This window comes from Chelon labrosus, assembly GCF_963514085.1.
Source record: "Chelon labrosus genome assembly, chromosome: 11".
Taxonomy (NCBI): domain Eukaryota; kingdom Metazoa; phylum Chordata; class Actinopteri; order Mugiliformes; family Mugilidae; genus Chelon; species Chelon labrosus.
In genome coordinates this window covers 28,961,134-28,978,905 of record NC_140344.1, presented here as the reverse complement: position 1 = coordinate 28,978,905, position 17,772 = coordinate 28,961,134, and the positions used below count along the sequence as shown (strand labels likewise).

The 17,772-nt window shown below is 42.5% G+C and overlaps 2 protein-coding genes and 1 long non-coding RNA gene across 3 annotated transcripts; all 3 read right to left on the bottom strand.

Annotated features, from left to right (window-relative positions):
• Positions 1 to 1,847: 1,847 nt before the first annotated feature.
• LOC311495844 (C-C motif chemokine 5-like) lies at positions 1,848 to 3,398 on the bottom strand. The gene is made up of 3 exons (XM_084555473.1): positions 3,204 to 3,398; positions 2,484 to 2,607; positions 1,848 to 2,353 (listed from the first exon to the last, which is right to left on the bottom strand). Exons 1-3 carry the CDS (start codon positions 3,271 to 3,273, stop codon positions 2,272 to 2,274), a joined length of 276 nt encoding a protein of 91 aa, XP_084411599.1. The 5' UTR covers positions 3,274 to 3,398; the 3' UTR covers positions 1,848 to 2,271.
• Positions 3,399 to 5,659: 2,261 nt separating this feature from the next.
• Positions 5,660 to 7,024, bottom strand: LOC311495292 (C-C motif chemokine 4-like). The gene is made up of 3 exons (XM_084554687.1): positions 6,707 to 7,024; positions 5,984 to 6,110; positions 5,660 to 5,885 (listed from the first exon to the last, which is right to left on the bottom strand). Exons 1-3 carry the CDS (start codon positions 6,777 to 6,779, stop codon positions 5,765 to 5,767), a joined length of 321 nt encoding a protein of 106 aa, XP_084410813.1. The 5' UTR covers positions 6,780 to 7,024; the 3' UTR covers positions 5,660 to 5,764.
• A 7,355-nt stretch (positions 7,025 to 14,379) lies between these two features.
• On the bottom strand, positions 14,380 to 15,630 carry LOC311495843. The gene is made up of 3 exons (XR_014699338.1): positions 15,303 to 15,630; positions 14,735 to 14,861; positions 14,380 to 14,604 (listed from the first exon to the last, which is right to left on the bottom strand). It is a non-coding gene; the product is annotated as an uncharacterized lncRNA (long non-coding RNA).
• Between the last annotated feature and the right edge of the window lie 2,142 nt (positions 15,631 to 17,772).

The following is a 17,772-nucleotide window of genomic DNA, read 5'->3' as shown; positions in this document are numbered from 1 at the left end:
CTGTTATGCTGATGACGTCCAGCTTTATATCTCCACCAACTCCATCACTCCCGCCACTCTTTCCACTCTCTCCAATTGCCTCGCTGACATCAAATCCTGGATGCAGATCAACTTCCTCAAACTAAATTGTGACAAATCAGACCTAATCATTATCGGCCCCAAATCCCTCAACAACACCACAGACAGTTTCCGCCTCACCATCGACAACTCCACCCTGTCTCCATCCCCCAACAGCCGCAACCTCGGAGTCATCTTTGACAGTAACCTCTCCTTTGATCATCACATCAATCAAATCACCAGAACTGCCTTCTTCCACCTCAAGAACATTGCCCGACTCCGTCCATCACTCTCCTTCTCTGCTGCTGAAACCCTCATTCACGCCTTCATCACTTCCAGAATTGACTACTGCAACAGCATCCTCTATGGCACACCATCCAAAACTTTAAATAAACTTCAGTACATCCAAAATTCTGCTGCACGTCTGCTCACCCACACCCGCTCCCGTGATCACATCACTCCTGTCCTCCAGAAACTCCACTGGCTCCCAGTTCCACAGCGTATTCAGTTCAAAATCCTCCTCCTCACACACAAAGCCCTCCATAACCAGGCCCCCTCCTATCTCACTGACCTGCTCCATCACCACAATCCATCCCGCAGCCTCCGTTCATCTGACGCAAACCTCCTTACTCCACCACTCAAGACCAAGCATCGAACCTGGGGCGACAGAGCCTTCTCTGCAGCTGCCCCCTCCCTCTGGAACTCTCCCCCCAAACACATCCGCGACTGTACCGACCTTCCTACCTTCAAATCTCTGACAAAAACACACCTTTTTAAAACTGCTTTTAATGTTTAGCTCAGTTTATTGTGTTTTTGATGTTATATTTCACATTGTTTTGCTAATTTGATGTCCTTTTTATGTAAAGTGTCTTTGAGTATCTTGAAAAGCGCTTTTAAATAAAAATGTATTATTATATATAAAGGCTCAGAGGAAACATCCCACAGATACTTGATCAGTTTGGGATCTAGTGAATTTGGAGGCCAGGTCAACACCTTGTGCTGTTCTTCATGTTTTTTTTTAGTTGTTCCTAAAGTGTTTTTGTGTGTGTGTCTGTGTCAGGCTGCATCCTGCTGGGGATGGCTGCTGCCATCAAGGAGTGTCATTGCTATGGGGTGGGGGTGCCTGGTCTGGTCTAGGTGGGTGCTACATGTCTAAGTAACATCCACACCAATGAATGCCAGGTCCAGAAGTTTCCCAGCAGAACATTGAACTGTCACAAGATGGTTTAAATGTTATTGACTTCTCCTGTCAGTGGTCATAATGTTGTGGCTGATCAGTGCATGTGTCAACTTTATTAAACCAAAACACAAATAAACTCTGATTCACTGTAAAACCAATAATTCATTTAAAGCTGATCTTCCTCTTTGTTTTCCACCAGAGGGCGCTAGATGGCTGTAAATTCTCTACAGAGACTCCAACGTCATTTCAACTAAATGAGATTACACTGATGAGCCAAAACATTAGGACCAAGTGTTTCCTCTCTCATGTCTTCTGCTTTTTGTTTTTGTTGTATAATAAAGTTTTCATAGAGCATGAAGAGACCTGGATGATCTTTAGTTTGGACTTCCCCATCGTTGCAGCTACGACTCGACTACAGCTTCTAAATTTGTTTCACTTTTAACTCCCTCTGCGTTTTGAAGAGTTTCCAGAAAAACTCGAAAGACGTTGAGAGAAAAGGAAGCAGATGCATGTCCTGTTAAATCCTCCTCTGAGGTTAATTCACTTTTAGAATAAAGCTGTTGTCAGCTGCTGATACGAGAGGAGCAACAACCTTCAACCGTCAGAGATGGATTAGATGTTCAGAAAAGTTCATTTATAAATTGTGCATCTTAGATAATCTGAGTTAAATATCACTTATTCTTTCTTCACATCAACCACCAGGCGTCAAACACAGGTGCTCTGATAGAAACCTGAGGTCTCCCCTTTTAGAAGCTTTTCATTTATTTCTCTTTCTCTCTTAATTGACTGAGAATTCATCCAGAGATGTTTAGAGGAGGCATCGTTCATCCACTAGTTTAAACAGTTCAGTACAAATTCATTCTTTTTCATTTTTATTCTAAATCATTTCTGGACAGAACAGAGAAAACAAACATTCATAAAGTGGTTTAACATCCATAGATACACAGAAGGAGAAGAAACGACTTCCACACAGTTGATAAAAGATGCTGGGAGTATTAGTTAACATCAGATGAAGCTGGACTGGAGATGTTGGATCAGTTGATGGCGTCCTCATAAACTCGTGTCCAGAGAGCGTTCTTCCTCACACAGAACTCTTTCCCTGCGACAGTTGTGATCCTGCAGAAAGAATCATCAGAACAAGAGTTAAGACTGGAAAATATCATTTGTTTGTGAAATAAAAGGTAAGTTTTGGTTTTGTGTACAGACAGAATTTCTCTGACGGTGTGAAGGTGAAGCAGAGACGTACATAAATGCAGGTTCAGGACATCGACTGTCTGTCGCACCGATGGAGGTAATGCTGCGACGTGGAATCATCCCCGTAAAGAACTCAAAGCAGCACTTTTCAGGAGGTATTTGATGCACAGGAACACCTGGAAGAAAAGGAACAAACATTTAAGCATCTCTAAATATGTGGCACTTAAACATTTAACACCAGACGGCAGAAACACTCTTTCTCATGTCACATGTTTATTATATTTATGCAGTTTAGTTTGTAGAGATATGTTTAAAAACTGTAAACAAACCTATTTTTAATAAGAGCTCGTATTTAGAACATTGTCTGTCTATGGCAGTGATGGAGACAGTCTCACCCAGTGATCTCTGTGTTGTAGAGACATTAAAGCAGCACTTTACAGGAGGTATCTGAGGAATGTTCTCACCCAGAAGAAATAAAAAGACTTGTTTTCTAAATGATTGATTCTCTGAGCTCAGAACACAACCAGTCAGCTTCTCTTCACACTAAACTGAGGACTAAAATAAACTGGACTGGATTTACTGTTACTGCACATTTAACACATTTAACTCTTCTCCAAAGACGAGAACACATCATCATCATCATCATCATCATCATCATCATCATCATCATCACCATCATCATCATCATCTCTAATTAGTCTTCAGGTTCAATGAGCAGAGTGTTTCTCTTTCTGGTAAAGTCAAATCAATTCAATCCTAGAGTCAGACTGACTGGCTCTGCAGCAGTGAGTGGTGAACAGCAGCAGCATCAGTCCCACGGTGAAGATCAGAGTCTTCTTCATGATGATGATGATGGTCCAGATGTTTCAGATGAGGTCTGTCCTGGTCTGTCCTGGTCTGTCCTGGTCTGATCTGGTCTGATCTGGTCTGTCCTGGTCTGTCCTGGTCTCTGCCTCCTTCACCTCGTTTTATTCTCTTGCTTCATTCCAGGGAAACTCTGGGTGTGGATGTTTTTGGCTTTTTTTGAGGAAGTGCAAGTCTCAGCCACGTCGACCACAACAGCTGCTGTGATTGGTCTGAAATGGTTTCCTCAGGATATTCTCCCTCCTCCTCCTCCTCCTCCTCCGGAGTTGAATATGCTGAACGCAGCACTTTATACATGTCTACCAAGCCAACAGTCAGACAGGATGATAACTGCTGTGGAGGTCAGAGGTCAGAGGATGAAGGTCAGGAGGAGGAGGAGGAGGCCATCATCTTCCTCTTCCTCTGAGGTCAGACAGGAAGAGAAGAAGTCGTGAGAAGAGATGTGTTTTAACCAAAGGAATCTGAGATGTGATTCAGTTTAAAATCTTCTTCTTCTGTGTTTCTTTACACTGCGTTCCAAATTATTATGCAAATGAGATTTTTCTCTGATTTTCCTAAATAGTCAAATGACAGTCAGCATCATTTTCAAATCATCAACCTTTAGAGTATAACTTGAATGTTACTGAACAAACCTCCCAATGATAACAGTATTTTTTTTTTTTTTTGAAAAATCAAAAACTTAAAATGCTCTGTTCCAAATTATTACACACAACAGAGTTTCAAAACATTTTACAGGCTGTAAAGAACTGAAAATGCTCATTTGTTGAATTTGCAGCATTAGGAGGTCATATTTACTGAAATCAAACATCTTAACAGGTCAAGTTACATTTGAACACAGCACCTTATTTGATAACAGCTTCATAATTCTTGCATCCATTGAACCTGTGAGTTTCTGTTTGAATTTCTTTGCAGGATGTCAGAACAGCCTCCCAGAGCTGCTGTTTGGATGTGAACTGCCTCCCACCCTCATAGATCTTTTGCTTGAGGATCCTCCAAAGGTTCTCAATAGGGTTGAGGTCAGAGGAGGATGGAGGCCACACCTTGAGGTTCTCTCCTTTTATGTCCATAGCAGCCAATGATGCAGAGGTATTCCTTGCAGCATGAGAGGGTTAGGGGCCAACCAGCTCTTCTCCCCATGATTCCGACCCAGTACATGACTCCTCCACCTCCTTGCTGACGTTGCAGCCTTGTTGGGACATGGTGGCCGTCCACCAACCATCCATGACTCCATCCAGGGTTGCACGGCACTCATAAGTGAACAAGACTGTTTGAAAATAAGTCTTCATGTATTTCTGGGCCCACTGCTGCTGTTTCTGCTTGTGATCATTGGTTAGAGGTGGCTGAATAGAAGACTTATGTATAACTGTAAGCCTCTGGAGGATCCTACACCTTGATGTTCACATGACTCCAGAGGCACCAGCAGCTTCAAATACCTGTTTGCTGCTTTGTAATGGCATTTTAGCAGCTGCTCTCTTAATCTGATGTATTAGTCTGACAGAAACCTTCCTCATTCTGCCTTTATCTGCATAAACCTGTGTGTGCTCTGAATCAGACACAAATCTCTGATCACACTTAAGTTTTCATGAAACATCTAAGGTTTTCATACCTTGTCCAAAGCATTCAACTATTTCATGCTTTTCAGCAGCAGAGATCCTTTTTCTTTCCCATATTGCTTGAAAATAGTGTTCTGCTTAATAATGTGGAATGTCCTTCTTCAGTAGTTTTCCTTTAACTGGGCTCACCTGGTAAACTAATTATCACAGGTGATCCAGAGAGTCCTGAGACACAATAACATCCATGAGTTTAACTGAAAAACTAAAAAATTAATCTTTATGACACTTAAATACAATTTGAATATTGATTTGGAACACAGTGTATTCAGTAAAATGTGCCAATATTACATATCAGTGAGGAGCTAAGAGCAGCTCTAGAATAACAAGTTGATTTAAAGGTCAAATTTCAAACCTGGAAATTCGTCACAAATGGAAAAATGGAGGCTGTGAATGGAAGAAGGAGCTGTGGGTCAAGGAGACTCTGATATGAACAAGTGATAAATGATCTTGAATAAATAAATACACCAGTCTAATATTTCTGTTTCATCTCTTCATGTCCTGTTATTTTCTTTCTTTACATCAACTACCTGATGTCAAACTCAGCTCGTCTCACAGAAACCTTGCGTCTCCTCTTTTATTACAACAGTAAACATTCATTTTCTTCTCTGATTTAACTCTTTATCTTTATTTGCACATCTGTATGCTCCCTGGTCATCTCCAGACCTTTTAGTAGATTTAATGTTAAGAAGAAGAAACAAAATACAAATTCTTTTTCAGAGCAGAGTTGCTTTTTTATTTAAAATAATTTCTGAACAGAACAAAGTAAAACAAACATTCATAAAGTGGTTTAACATCCATAGCTACACAGAAGGAGAATAAATTGCTTCAATACAGTTGATAAAAGATGCTGGGAGTATTAGTTAACATCAGATGAAGATGGACTGGAGGTGGTGGATGGGTTGAGCTCTTCATAAGCTCTCTGTGCCCAGGGAGCATCTCGACGCACACAGAACTCTTTCCCTCTTTTAGTTGTGATCCTGCAGAAACATCCATAACAACAGAGTTAGGACTGAAAAACATCAGACAGAAACTGTGTTCATTTCTCTGATGGTGTCAAAGTGAAGCAGAGACGTACACATATGCAGGTATAGGACATCGGATGTCTGTGGTGGAGATGGAGGCAATCCGATCCCGTGGAATATGACTTGGAAAGAGATCAAAGCAGCACTTTTCAGGAGGTTTTTGATCCACAGCAACACCACCTGGAAGAAAAGGAACAAACATTTAAGCATCTCTAAATATGTGGTACTTACACATGAAACACCAGACGGCAGAAACACTCTTTCTCATGTCACATGTTTATTATATTTATGCAGTTTAGTTTGTAGAGATATGTTTAAAAACTGTAAACAAACCTATTTTTAGTAAGAGCTCGTATTTATAGAACATTGTCTGTCTATGGCAGTGATGGAGACAGTCTCACCCAGTGATCTCTGTGTTGTAGAGACATTAAAGCAGCACTTTACAGGAGGTATCTGAGGAATGTTCTCACCCAGAAGAAATAAAAAGACTTGTTTTCTAAATGATTCGTTCTCTGAGCTCAGAACACAACCAGTCAGCTTCTCTTCACTAAACTGAGGACTAAAATAAACTGGACTGGATTTACTGTTACTGCACATTTAACACATTTAACTCTTCTCCAAAGACGAGAACACATCATCATCATCATCATCATCATCATCATCATCATCATCATCAACAACATCATCATCATCTCTAATTAGTCTTCAGGTTCAATGAGCAGAGTGTTTCTCTTTCTGGTAAAGTCAAATCAATTCAATCCTAGAGTCAGACTGACTGGAGGCTCTGCAGCAGTGAGTGGTGAACAGCAGCAGCATCAGTCCCACGGTGAAGCTCAGAGTCTTCTTCATGATGATGATGATGGTCCAGATGTTTCAGATGAGGTCTGTCCTGGTCTGATCTGGTCTGTCCTGGTCTTTCCTGGTCTGATCTGGTCTGTCCTGGTCTCTGCCTCCTTCACCTCGTTTTATTCTCTTGCTTCATTCCAGGGAAACTCTGGGTCTGGATGTTTTTGACTTTTTTGAGGAAGTGCAAGTCTCAGCCACGCCGACCACAACAGCTGCTGTGATTGGTCTGAAATGGTTTCCTCAGGATATTCTCCCTCCTCCTCCTCCTCCAAAACTGATAGAGCTGAATATGCTGAACGCAGCACTTTTAGAGAAGAAGTCGTGAGAAGAGATGTGTTTTAACCAAAGGAATCTGAGATGTGATTCAGTTTAAAATCTTCTTCTGTGTTTCTTTACACTGCGTTCCAAATTATTATGCAAATTATATTTTTCTCTGATTTTCCTAAATAGTCAAATGACAGTCAGCATCATTTTCAAGTCATCAACCTTTAGAGTATAACTTGAATGTTACTTAACAAACCTCCCAATGATAACAGTATTTTATTGAAAAATTAAAAACTTAAAATGCTCTGTTCCAAATTATTACACAACAGAGTTTCAAAACATTTTACAGGTTGTAAAGAACTGAAAATGCTCATTTGTTGAATTTGCAGCATTAGGAGGTCATATTTACTGAAATCAAACATCTTAACAGGTCAAGTTACATTTGAACACGGCACCTTATTTGATAACAGCTTCATAATTCTTGCATCCATTGAACCTGTGAGTTTCTGTTTGAATTTCTTTGCAGGATGTCAGAACAGCCTCCCAGAGCTGCTGTTTGGATGTGAACTGCCTCCCACCCTCATAGATCTTTTGCTTGAGGATCCTCCAAAGGTTCTCAATAGGGTTGAGGTCAGAGGAGGATGGAGGCCACACCTTGAGGTTCTCTCCTTTTATGTCCATAGCAGCCAATGATGCAGAGGTATTCCTTGCAGCATGAGATGGTGCATTGTCATGCATGAAGATGAGTTTGTTACCATGGAAGAAAGTGGTCAGTCAGAAACTCCACATGCTTCTCAGAGGTCATTTTCACACCTTGTGGGACCTAAAGGGGTCAACCAGCTCTCTCCCCATGATTCCGACCCAATACATGACTCCTCCACCTCCTTGCTGACGTTGCAGCCTTGTTGGGACATGGTGGCCGTCCACCAACCATCCACGACTCCATCCAGGGTTGCACGGCACTCATCAGTGAACAAGACTGTTTGAAAATAAGTCTTCATGTATTTCTGGGCCCACTGCTGCTGTTTCTGCTTGTGATCATTGGTTAGAGGTGGCTGAATAGAAGACTTATGTATAACTGTAAGCCTCTGGAGGATCCTACACCTTGATGTTCACATGACTCCAGAGGCACCAGCAGCTTCAAATACCTGTTTGCTGCTTTGTAATGGCATTTTAGCAGCTGCTCTCTTAATCTGATGTATTAGTCTGACAGAAACCTTCCTCATTCTGCCTTTATCTGCATAAACCTGTGTGTGCTCTGAATCAGACACAAATCTCTGATCACACTTAAGTTTTCATGAAACATCTAAGGTTTTCATACCTTGTCCAAGGCATTCAACTATTTCATGCTTTTCAGCAGCAGAGATCCTTTTTCTTTCCCATGTTGCTTGAAAATAGTGTTCTGCTTAATAATGTGGAACGTCCTTCTTCAGTAGTTTTTCCTTTAATTGGGCTCACCTGGTAAACTAATTATCACAGGTGATCCAGAGAGTCCTGAGACACAATAACATCCATGAGTTTAATTGAAAAACTAAAAAATTAATCTTTATGACACTTAAACAGAATTTGCATATTGATTTGGAACACGGTGTATTCAGGAAAATGAGCCAATATTACATATCAGTGAGGAGCTAAGAGCAGCTCTAGAATAACAAGTTGATTTAAAGGTCACAAATTCATCACAAATGGAAAAATGGAGGCTGTGAATGGAAGAAGGAGCTGTGGAGGAGTCCAGACCGTTAAAGAGAAAACCAGAAACCAGTTGTTATTCAGAGCAGAGATTTTTTTATTCCAAATCATTCCTGAACAGAACAGAGGAAACAAGCGCGTATAAAGTGGTTTAACATCCATGGCTACGTAGAAGAGGAAGAAAGACGTTCAATACAGTTAATTAACGATGCTGAGAGTATTAGTTAACATCAGATCAGATTTAAATCTTGTTGTAGAACAATAAAGGCATTCTGATTAGAGATGGTGGATCAGCAGAGCTGCGTTTTTTTATAAACTGTCGGTGGCTGAGATGGATTAGATGTTCAGAAAAGTTCATTTATAAATTGTGCATCTTAGATAATCTGAGTTAAATATCACTTATTCTTTCTTCACATCAACTACCAGGCGTCAAACACAGCTGCTCTGATAGAAACCTGAGGTCTCCCCTTTTAGAAGGTTTTCATTTATTTCTCTTTCTCTTGTTATGATCCAGGGTCATAATTTAGTATTTCTTTTGGTCGTGATGTGTGATTGTTCTGTGCTGTTGTTCCTCCCTGCCTGAGGGTGGTGGTGCTACCACTCCTAGATTCTTTCTCCAGGTGCTGTTCCTCCTTGCCTGAGTGTGGTGCTACCACCATTGGTGTCTCTCCAGGTGCTGGCTGATGATTGGATGATTGGAAGGATGGAGCTGCTATAAATGCCCGCCGCTTGAACCATTCGTTCTCTTCTCTTCACCCTACTCCCAACTGCACCAGGCTTGGTTGTACTGTGTTGTGTCATGTTGCTTGTGTATTTGTAATGTTTGATGAGACTTTACTTTAGCAGTCCAGGTAGTAGTAGGGGTGAGTAGCTCTTTCTGTTTATCTCCTTTTTTTTCTCCTGTTTATCTTATAGGGAGTCAGGTTAGAAACCTGTATTTTGTTTTCTATGTGTTTGGTTAGGAAAGTTAGCTTTGGGTCAAATCGTTTTGTTTGTTGTTTTGGGCCATACTCACCCTGAAGCTAAATGCTACCATCATTCGCAATAAATGAACTTTTGTTGGACTGCAGCTCTGTGGTAATATTCATCCTTGGGAGTGGGGAAAGAGGGGAGCATCTATACCTTTATTCTTGTTGCGTTCGGTTCCCCTAGGCCGGACATAACATTTAATGGGGGCTCGTCATACTTTTTCTGTGTCATTGTGTTGGGGGAATTCGTTTCTCTGTTGTTTCTGCTTGTCTGTTTGGCAGTTTTTTCTGTGGTGGTGGCAGAAGTAAAATGGAGTTCAAATTAGCAGAGTTTGTGGCTAATCCGACTGAAGAAGTATTAAAAAAGTGTAAAAAGGCTGATTTGTGCCTTATCGCCAGTTCATTTAATGTGCATGTGTCATCTAGCGCAAAGAAAGAAGAGATATATGATCTGCTCTATGTGAAGTTGAGTGAAAGGGGATGGGTTGGAGTTAAGCCAGCTCCCACGGTTGGAGTTGAGCTGGGTGATCTGGCTGGTGTTCCTGCCGCACTCCCAACCTCCCAGTCCCAAACTGGCATGAATGCCGAGGAGCTGAGGCTCACCCTCCGTATAAAGGAGATGGAGGTGAGACAGCGGGAGTTGGAGGTGGAAACCATGCACCTAAAACTAAAGGCTCTGGAGTTGGAGCGGGGAGCCGCTGTAACTGCCAGTCCTTTATCCATGGAGACCTCCACACCCAGTCCTCATGATGGCTTTGATGTGAGCAGGCACATTGCGTTAGTTCCTCCATTCAGGGAGTCTGAAGTGGATATATATTTTAGTGCATTTGAGCGCATCGCCGCTACTCTACATTGGCCAAAGAGTGTGTGGCCTCTTCTACTCCAGTGTAAGTTAGTTGGGAAAGCACAGGAAGTGTGCAATTCTCTGTCCATTGAAGACAGTTTAAATTATGACACCGTGAAAGCCACCGTCCTTAGAGCCTACGAATTAGTGCCTGAGGCTTACAGACAAAAGTTTAGGAATTGTGGAAAAACTGCCAATCAGACATATGTTGAGTTTGCAAGGGAGAAGAGCACTCTGTTTGACAAATGGTGCCAGGACAGTAAGGTAGCAACTTTTGATCACTTGAGAGAACTCATTTTGTTAGAGGAATTTAAAAACCGACTTCCTGAGAAAATTGTCATTTACCTGAATGAGCAATGAGTCACCTGTTTCACTGATGCCGCTGTACTTGCTGATGAGTTTTTGTTAACGCACAAAAGTGTTTTCTCTTCCCCAGTGTGCCGTGATCCAGTCTCCATTGGCCGGAGCCCTAGATCATCCAAAAACTCCCGTCGTAACCCCACTGCTGCTACTGGTGACATTGAGAAACGAGAGTGTTTCTATTGCCATGAACAGGGTCACCTCATTGCCGTCTGTCCCACACTTAAGAGAAAAGCACAATCTAAGAATGTCAAAACACCGTCCCCAATCGGTTTCATACATACTAAACCACAACGCCACCAAAGTGTAGATGTGGTAGATGAAATTGATGAGGATTTCAAACCATTTGTTACACAAGGTTTTGTTTCTCTTGAGGGTATGGATAAGCCAGTTCCAATCACTATCCTAAGGGATACCGGTGCGAAACAATCTCTCATGTGTGAACGTGTTCTCCCCTTTTCAGCTCAGTCTTACTGTGGTTCCGACATTATAGCATGGGGGGGTTAAGCTAAGTGCTGTACGTGCCCCATTGCATTTCATTCAGTTAACCTCGAGGATTGTGTCAGGCAAATTCAAAATTACTGTGAGACCCCAGTTGCCAATAGCTGGTATTGATTTGATCCTCGGAAACGATTTGGCCGGTGGAAAAGTTTTCCCGTCTCCTGAGGTCATTGAAACCCCAATTGCAGATTTGTGTGTTTCCGATTCTGTTGCGCCTGGTTTACCTCCTTTGTTTCCTGTGTGTGCTGTAACCCGTGCTCAGGCCCGGAAACTTGAAGACTTGGTGGATCTCAGTGACTCTTTCATGACTACCTCTGATTCTACAGATTCTCCCTCAGATGTTAAAGAGAATGTTGTGGTGGAGCTTCAGCCTGATAAATCTCTGACTCTTTCAGTAGACAGAGATCAGTTGGTTAAGGCACAGAAAGCTGATGCTACTCTGTCTCCATGTTTTTCCTCTTCTAACAGATCCAAAATGTAATACGTCTGGGTCCTACCTGATAGACGATGGGGTTCTGATGCGCCGTTGGTCCCCTCATTCTGGTCTAGCACATTACTCTGTGACTCAAGTTGTAGTGCCACAGCAGTTTCGTTTCCAGGTGCTAGGTTTGGCTCATGACCATAGCATGTCTGGTCATCTAGGTATTAGGAAAAACCTACAGCCGTATCCTCCGTTATTTCTTTTGGCCTGGACTTAAGTCAGATGTGGTGAAATTTTGCCGTTCATGCCACACATGCCAGGTCGCAGGTAAACCAAATCAAGTGATCCCTGTAGCTCCATTAAAGCCAATCCCTGCCATTGGAGAGCCATTTGAACACGTTATTGTAGACTGTGTGGGTCCTCTGCCAAAAACCAAGTCTGGAAATCAGTACATTCTCACTGTGATGTGTGCTGCGACTCGTTACCCTGAGGCTGTCCCGTTGCGTTCATTAAAAGCTTGTGCCATCGTAAAAGCGCTTGTCAAGTTTTTCTCTACATTTGGCCTTCCAAGGCGCATTCAAAGTGACCAAGGTTCAAATTTTATGTCCAAAATCTTCGCCCAGGTCATGTCGGAGCTAAATGTGAACCACCATACTTCCAGCGCTTATCATCCCGAGAGTCAGGGTGCATTGGAGAGATTTCACCAAACTCTAAAAAGTATGCTTCGCAAATATTGTACTGAGACAAATCGTGACTGGGATGAGGGATTGCCTTTGTTGTTGTTGTTTGCTGTGAGGGAAACGTTACAGGGGTCATTAGGTTTCAGTCCAGCCGATCTGGTATTTGGCCACACTGTTCGCGGTCCTCTACGCCTGTTGCGAGAGAAGTTTCTCTCAAACAAAACTGGTTTGAGTGAAATTATACTGGACTACGTTAGCTCCTTTAGGGAGAGACTGCATCACGCTTGCAATTTGGCCCGTGAGTCACTCTCCACTGCTCAGTCAAAAATGAAAACTAATTTTGACAAAAAGTCTGTTGTGCGGACCTTCACGCCTGGTGATCGTGTACTAGTTCTCTTACCTCTTGTTGGTTGTAGTCTACAGGCAAAGTTTTGTGGTCCATATGTGGTAGACCGTAAGATCAGCGAGACCGACTATGTAATCCACACTCCCGATCGCAGGAAGAAAACTCGTGTGTGTGTGTGTCACATTAACATGCTGAAGACATATGTTGACCGTGAGAAGAATGCTCCATCTCCCATAGTTGTACCTGTTGCCACAGTGTCTGTTGCACAGTCCCCATATGATCCCAGTGATGACGGCCTGAATGACAGACGCAGTTCCTTTTCATGTGCGCGCCTCAGAAATTCAGAAATTCTGTCCAATCTAGATGCCCATTTGGCGCACCTGTCTGACTCTGCCAGGTCCGACGACGCCGAAGAGGGTTGGATAATCCCCGATAAAACAGCACGCTTACAGAGTGCATCTGACAAAACGTGCCATAATGCAACAGGAAGCAAGATATCTTGTTGAAAATGGTTTTGCTGTGCCGAGCACTAGCCCATGGAGCGCTCCCTCGCTCCTTGTTCCGAAATCTGACCAGACTCCACGTTTCTGTAATAATTATGGCAAGGTAAATGCCATTACTAAACCAGACTCTTTTCCGCTTCCTCGCATGGATGACTGTGTCGATCGGGTGGGTTCAGCCAAATATGTCACGAAACTAGACCTCCTTAAGGGATATTGGCAGGTTCCCCTGACCCCACGCGCCTCTGAGATAAGTGCATTCGTCACTCCGGACCACTTTTTACAGTATACGGTCATGCCATTCGGTCTAAGAAACGCCCCAGCCACTTTCCAGAGGCTCATGAGCACAGTTCTTCGTGGGGTGAGTAACTGTGAAGTTTATTTGGATGATATTTTGGCTTATTCCTCCAACTGGGCTGAACATATGAAAACCCTCTCTGAGATTTTTGAATGTCTGTGTAAGGCTTCCCTAACCCTCAATCTGGCCAAATGTGAGTTTGGGAAGGCTGTTGTTACCTATTTAGGTAAGATGGTGGGACAAGGTCGTGTCTGTCCCGTGACTGCTAAGGTGCAGGCCATCATAGATTTCCCAGCTCCTCAAACTCGCCGTGAGCTCCGCCGTTTTCTGGGGATGGCTGGGTATTATCGTGGTTTTTGTAAGAACTTTTCCAATGTAGTGGCTTCACTGACGAGCTTAGCAAGCCCCAAAATCCCTTTCCAGTGGTCAGAGAAGTGTCAATGTGCTTTTGAGGCCATTAAAGCTCTTCTCTGTAGTGCGCCTGTACTCGCTGCCCCTGATTTTGTGCGTCCCTTTAAGCTGGAGGTGGATGCCAGTGCGCTTGGCGTAGGTGCGGTGCTTCTTCAGGAAGATGAGCGTGGCATTGACCATCCACCCCCCCACCGGACGTAACACTCTCTTAATTGACTGAGAATTCATCCAGAGATGTTTAGAGGAGGCATCGTTCATCCACTAGTTTAAACAGTTCAGTACAAATTCATTCTTCTTCATTTTTATTCTAAATCATTTCTGGACAGAACAGAGAAAACAAACATTCATAAAGTGGTTTAACATCCATAGATACACAGAAGGAGAATAAATGACTTCCACACAGTTGATAAAAGATGCTGGGAGTATTAGTTAACATCAGATGAAGCTGGACTGGAGCTGTTGGATCAGTTGATGGCGTCCTCATAAACTCGTGTCCAGAAAGCGGTTTTCCTCACACAGAACTCTTTCCCTGCTTTAGTTGTGATCCTGCAGAAAGAATCATCAGAACAAAAGTTAAGACTGGAAAATATCATTTGTTTGTGAAATAAAAGGTAAGTTTTGGTTTTGTGTACAGACAGAATTTCTCTGACGGTGTCAAGATGAAGCAGAGACGTACATAAATGCAGGTTCATGACATCGACTGTCTGTCACACTGATGGAGGTAATTTTGCGACGTGGAATCATCCCCGTAAAGAAATCAAAGCAGCACTTTTCAGGAGGTTTCTCTTGATCCACAGCAACATCTGGAAGAAAAGGAACAAACATTTAAGCATCTCTAAATATGTGGCACTTAAACATTTAACACCAGACGGCAGAAACACTCTTTCTCATGTCACATGTTCATTATATTTATGCAGTTTAGTTTGTAGAGATATGTTTAAAAACTGTAAACAAACCTATTTTTAATAAGAGCTCGTATTTACAGAACATTGTCTGTCTATGGCAGTGATGGAGACAGTCTCACCCAGTGATCTCTGTGTTGTAGAGACATTAAAGCAGCACTTTACAGGAGGTATCTGAGGAATGTTCTCACCCAGAAGAAATAAAAAGACTTGTTTTCTAAATGATTCATTCTCTGAGCTCAGAACACAACCAGTCATTTCTAATTAGTCTTCAGGTTCAATGAGCAGAGTGTTTCTCTTTCTGGTAAAGTCAAATCAATTCAATCCTAGAGTCAGACTGACTGGAGGCTCTGCAGCAGTGAGTGGTGAACAGCAGCAGCATCAGTCCCACGGTGAAGCTCACAGTCTTCTTCATGATGATAATGATGGTCCAGATGTTTCAGATGAGGTCTGTCCTGGTCTGTCCTGGTCTGTCCTGGTCTGATCTGGTCTGATCTGGTCTGTCCTGGTCTGTCCTGGTCTCTGCCTCCTTCACCTCGTTTTATTCTCTTGCTTCGTTCCAGGGAAACTCTGGGTGTGGATGTTTTTGGCTTTTTTTGAGGAAGTGCAAGTCTCAGCCACGCCGACCACAACAGCTGCTGTGATTGGTCTGAAATGGTTTCCTCAGGATATTCTCCCTCCCCCTCCCCCTCCTCCTCCTCCTCCTCCTCCTCCTGAATGGTCGTTAGACCAACTCTGGTCTGATGAGTCCACATTGGAGAGCAGGACATACTAAACCTCTGGGTCTGTGTTCAGCACTTTATACATGTCTACAAAGCCAACGGTCAGCCAGGATGATAGCTGCTGTGGGGGTCAGAGGATGAATGTCACAAGGAGGAGGCCATCATGTTCTTCTTCCTCTGAGGTCAGACAGGAAGAGAAGCAGTTTTTTTTTAAGGAGTATCTTGAGTTCAATTTGGGGGGGGGGGGGGGGGGGGGCTTTGAGGGGAGGGGCCTCTGTGGATCATCCCACAGATACTTGATCAGTTTGGGATCTAGTGAATTTGGAGGCCAGGTCAACACCTTGTGCTGTTCTTCATGTTTTTTTTAGTTGTTCCTAAAGTGTTTTTGTGTGTGTGTCTGTGTCAGGCTGCATCCTGCTGGGGATGGCTGCTGCCATCAAGGAGTGTCATTGCTATGGGGTGGGGGGGCCTGGTCTGGTCTAGGTGGGTGCTACATGTCTAAGTAACATCCACACCAATGAATGCCAGGTCCAGAAGTTTCCCAGCAGAACACTGAACTGTCACAAGATGGTTTAAATGTTATTGACTTCTCATGTCACTGGTCATAATGTTGTGGCTGATCAGTGTATTTGTCAACTTTATTAAACCAAAACATAAATAAACTCTGATTCACTGTAAAACAAATAATTCATTTAAAGCTGATCTTCCTCTTTGTTTGCCACCAGAGGGCGCTAGATGGCTGTAAATTCTCTACAGAGACTCCAACGTCATTTCAACTAAATGAGATGACACTGATGAGCCAAAACATTAGGACCAAGTGTTTCCTCTCTCATGTCTTCTGCTTTTTGTTTTTGTTGTATAATAAAGTTTTCATAGAGCATGAAGAGACCTGGATGATCTTTAGTTTGTACTTCCCCATCGTTGCAGCTACGACTCGACTACAGCTTCTAAATTTGTTTCACTTTTAACTCCCTCTGTGTTTTGAAGAGTTTCCAGAAACACTGGAAACACATTGAGAGAAAAGGAAACAGATGCATGTCCTGTTAAATCCTCCTCTGAGGTTAATTCACTTTCAGAATAAAGCTGTTGTCAGCTGCTGATACGAGAGGAGCAACAACCTTCAACCGTCAGAGATGGATTAGATGTTCAGAAAAGTTCATTTATAAATTGTGCATCTTAGATAATCTGAGTTAAATATCACTTATTCTTTCTTCACATCAACTACCAGGCGTCAAACACAGCTGCTCTGATAGAAACCTGAGGTCTCCCCTTTTAGAAGCTTTTCATTTATTTCTCTTTCTCTCTTAATTGACTGAGAATTCATCCAGAGATGTTTAGAGGAGGCATCGTTCATCCACTAGTTTAAACAGTTCAGTACAAATTCATTCTTTTTCATTTTTATTCTAAATCATTTCTGGACAGAACAGAGAAAACAAACATTCATAAAGTGGTTTAACATCCATAGATACACAGAAGGAGAATAAATGACTTCCACACAGTTGATAAAAGATGCTGGGAGTATTAGTTAACATCAGATGAAGCTGGACTGGAGATGTTGGATCAGTTGATGGCGTCCTCATAAACTCTTCGTGCCCAGGGAGCGTTCTTCCTCACACAGAACTCTTTCCCTTTGACAGTTGTGATCCTGCAGAAAGAATCATCAGAACAAGAGTTAAGACTGGAAAATATCATTTGTTTGTGAAATAAAAGGTAAGTTTTGAATTTCTCTGACGGTGTGAAGGTGAAGCAGAGACGTACATAAATGCAGGTTCAGGACATCGACTGTCTGTCGCACCGATGGAGGTAATTTTGTGACGTGGAATCATCCCCGTAAAGAAATCAAAGCAGCACTTTTCAGGAGGTATTGCATGCACAGCAAAATCTGGAGGAAAAGGAACAAACATTTAAGCATCTCTAAATATGTGGCACTTAAACATGAAACACCAGACGGCAGAAACACTCTTTCTCATGTCACATGTTTATTATATTTATGCAGTTTAGTTTGTAGAGATATGTTTAAAAACTGTAAACAAACCTATTTTTAATAAGAGCTCGTATTTACAGTGCTACTGAAAGAGGACAAAGAGAAA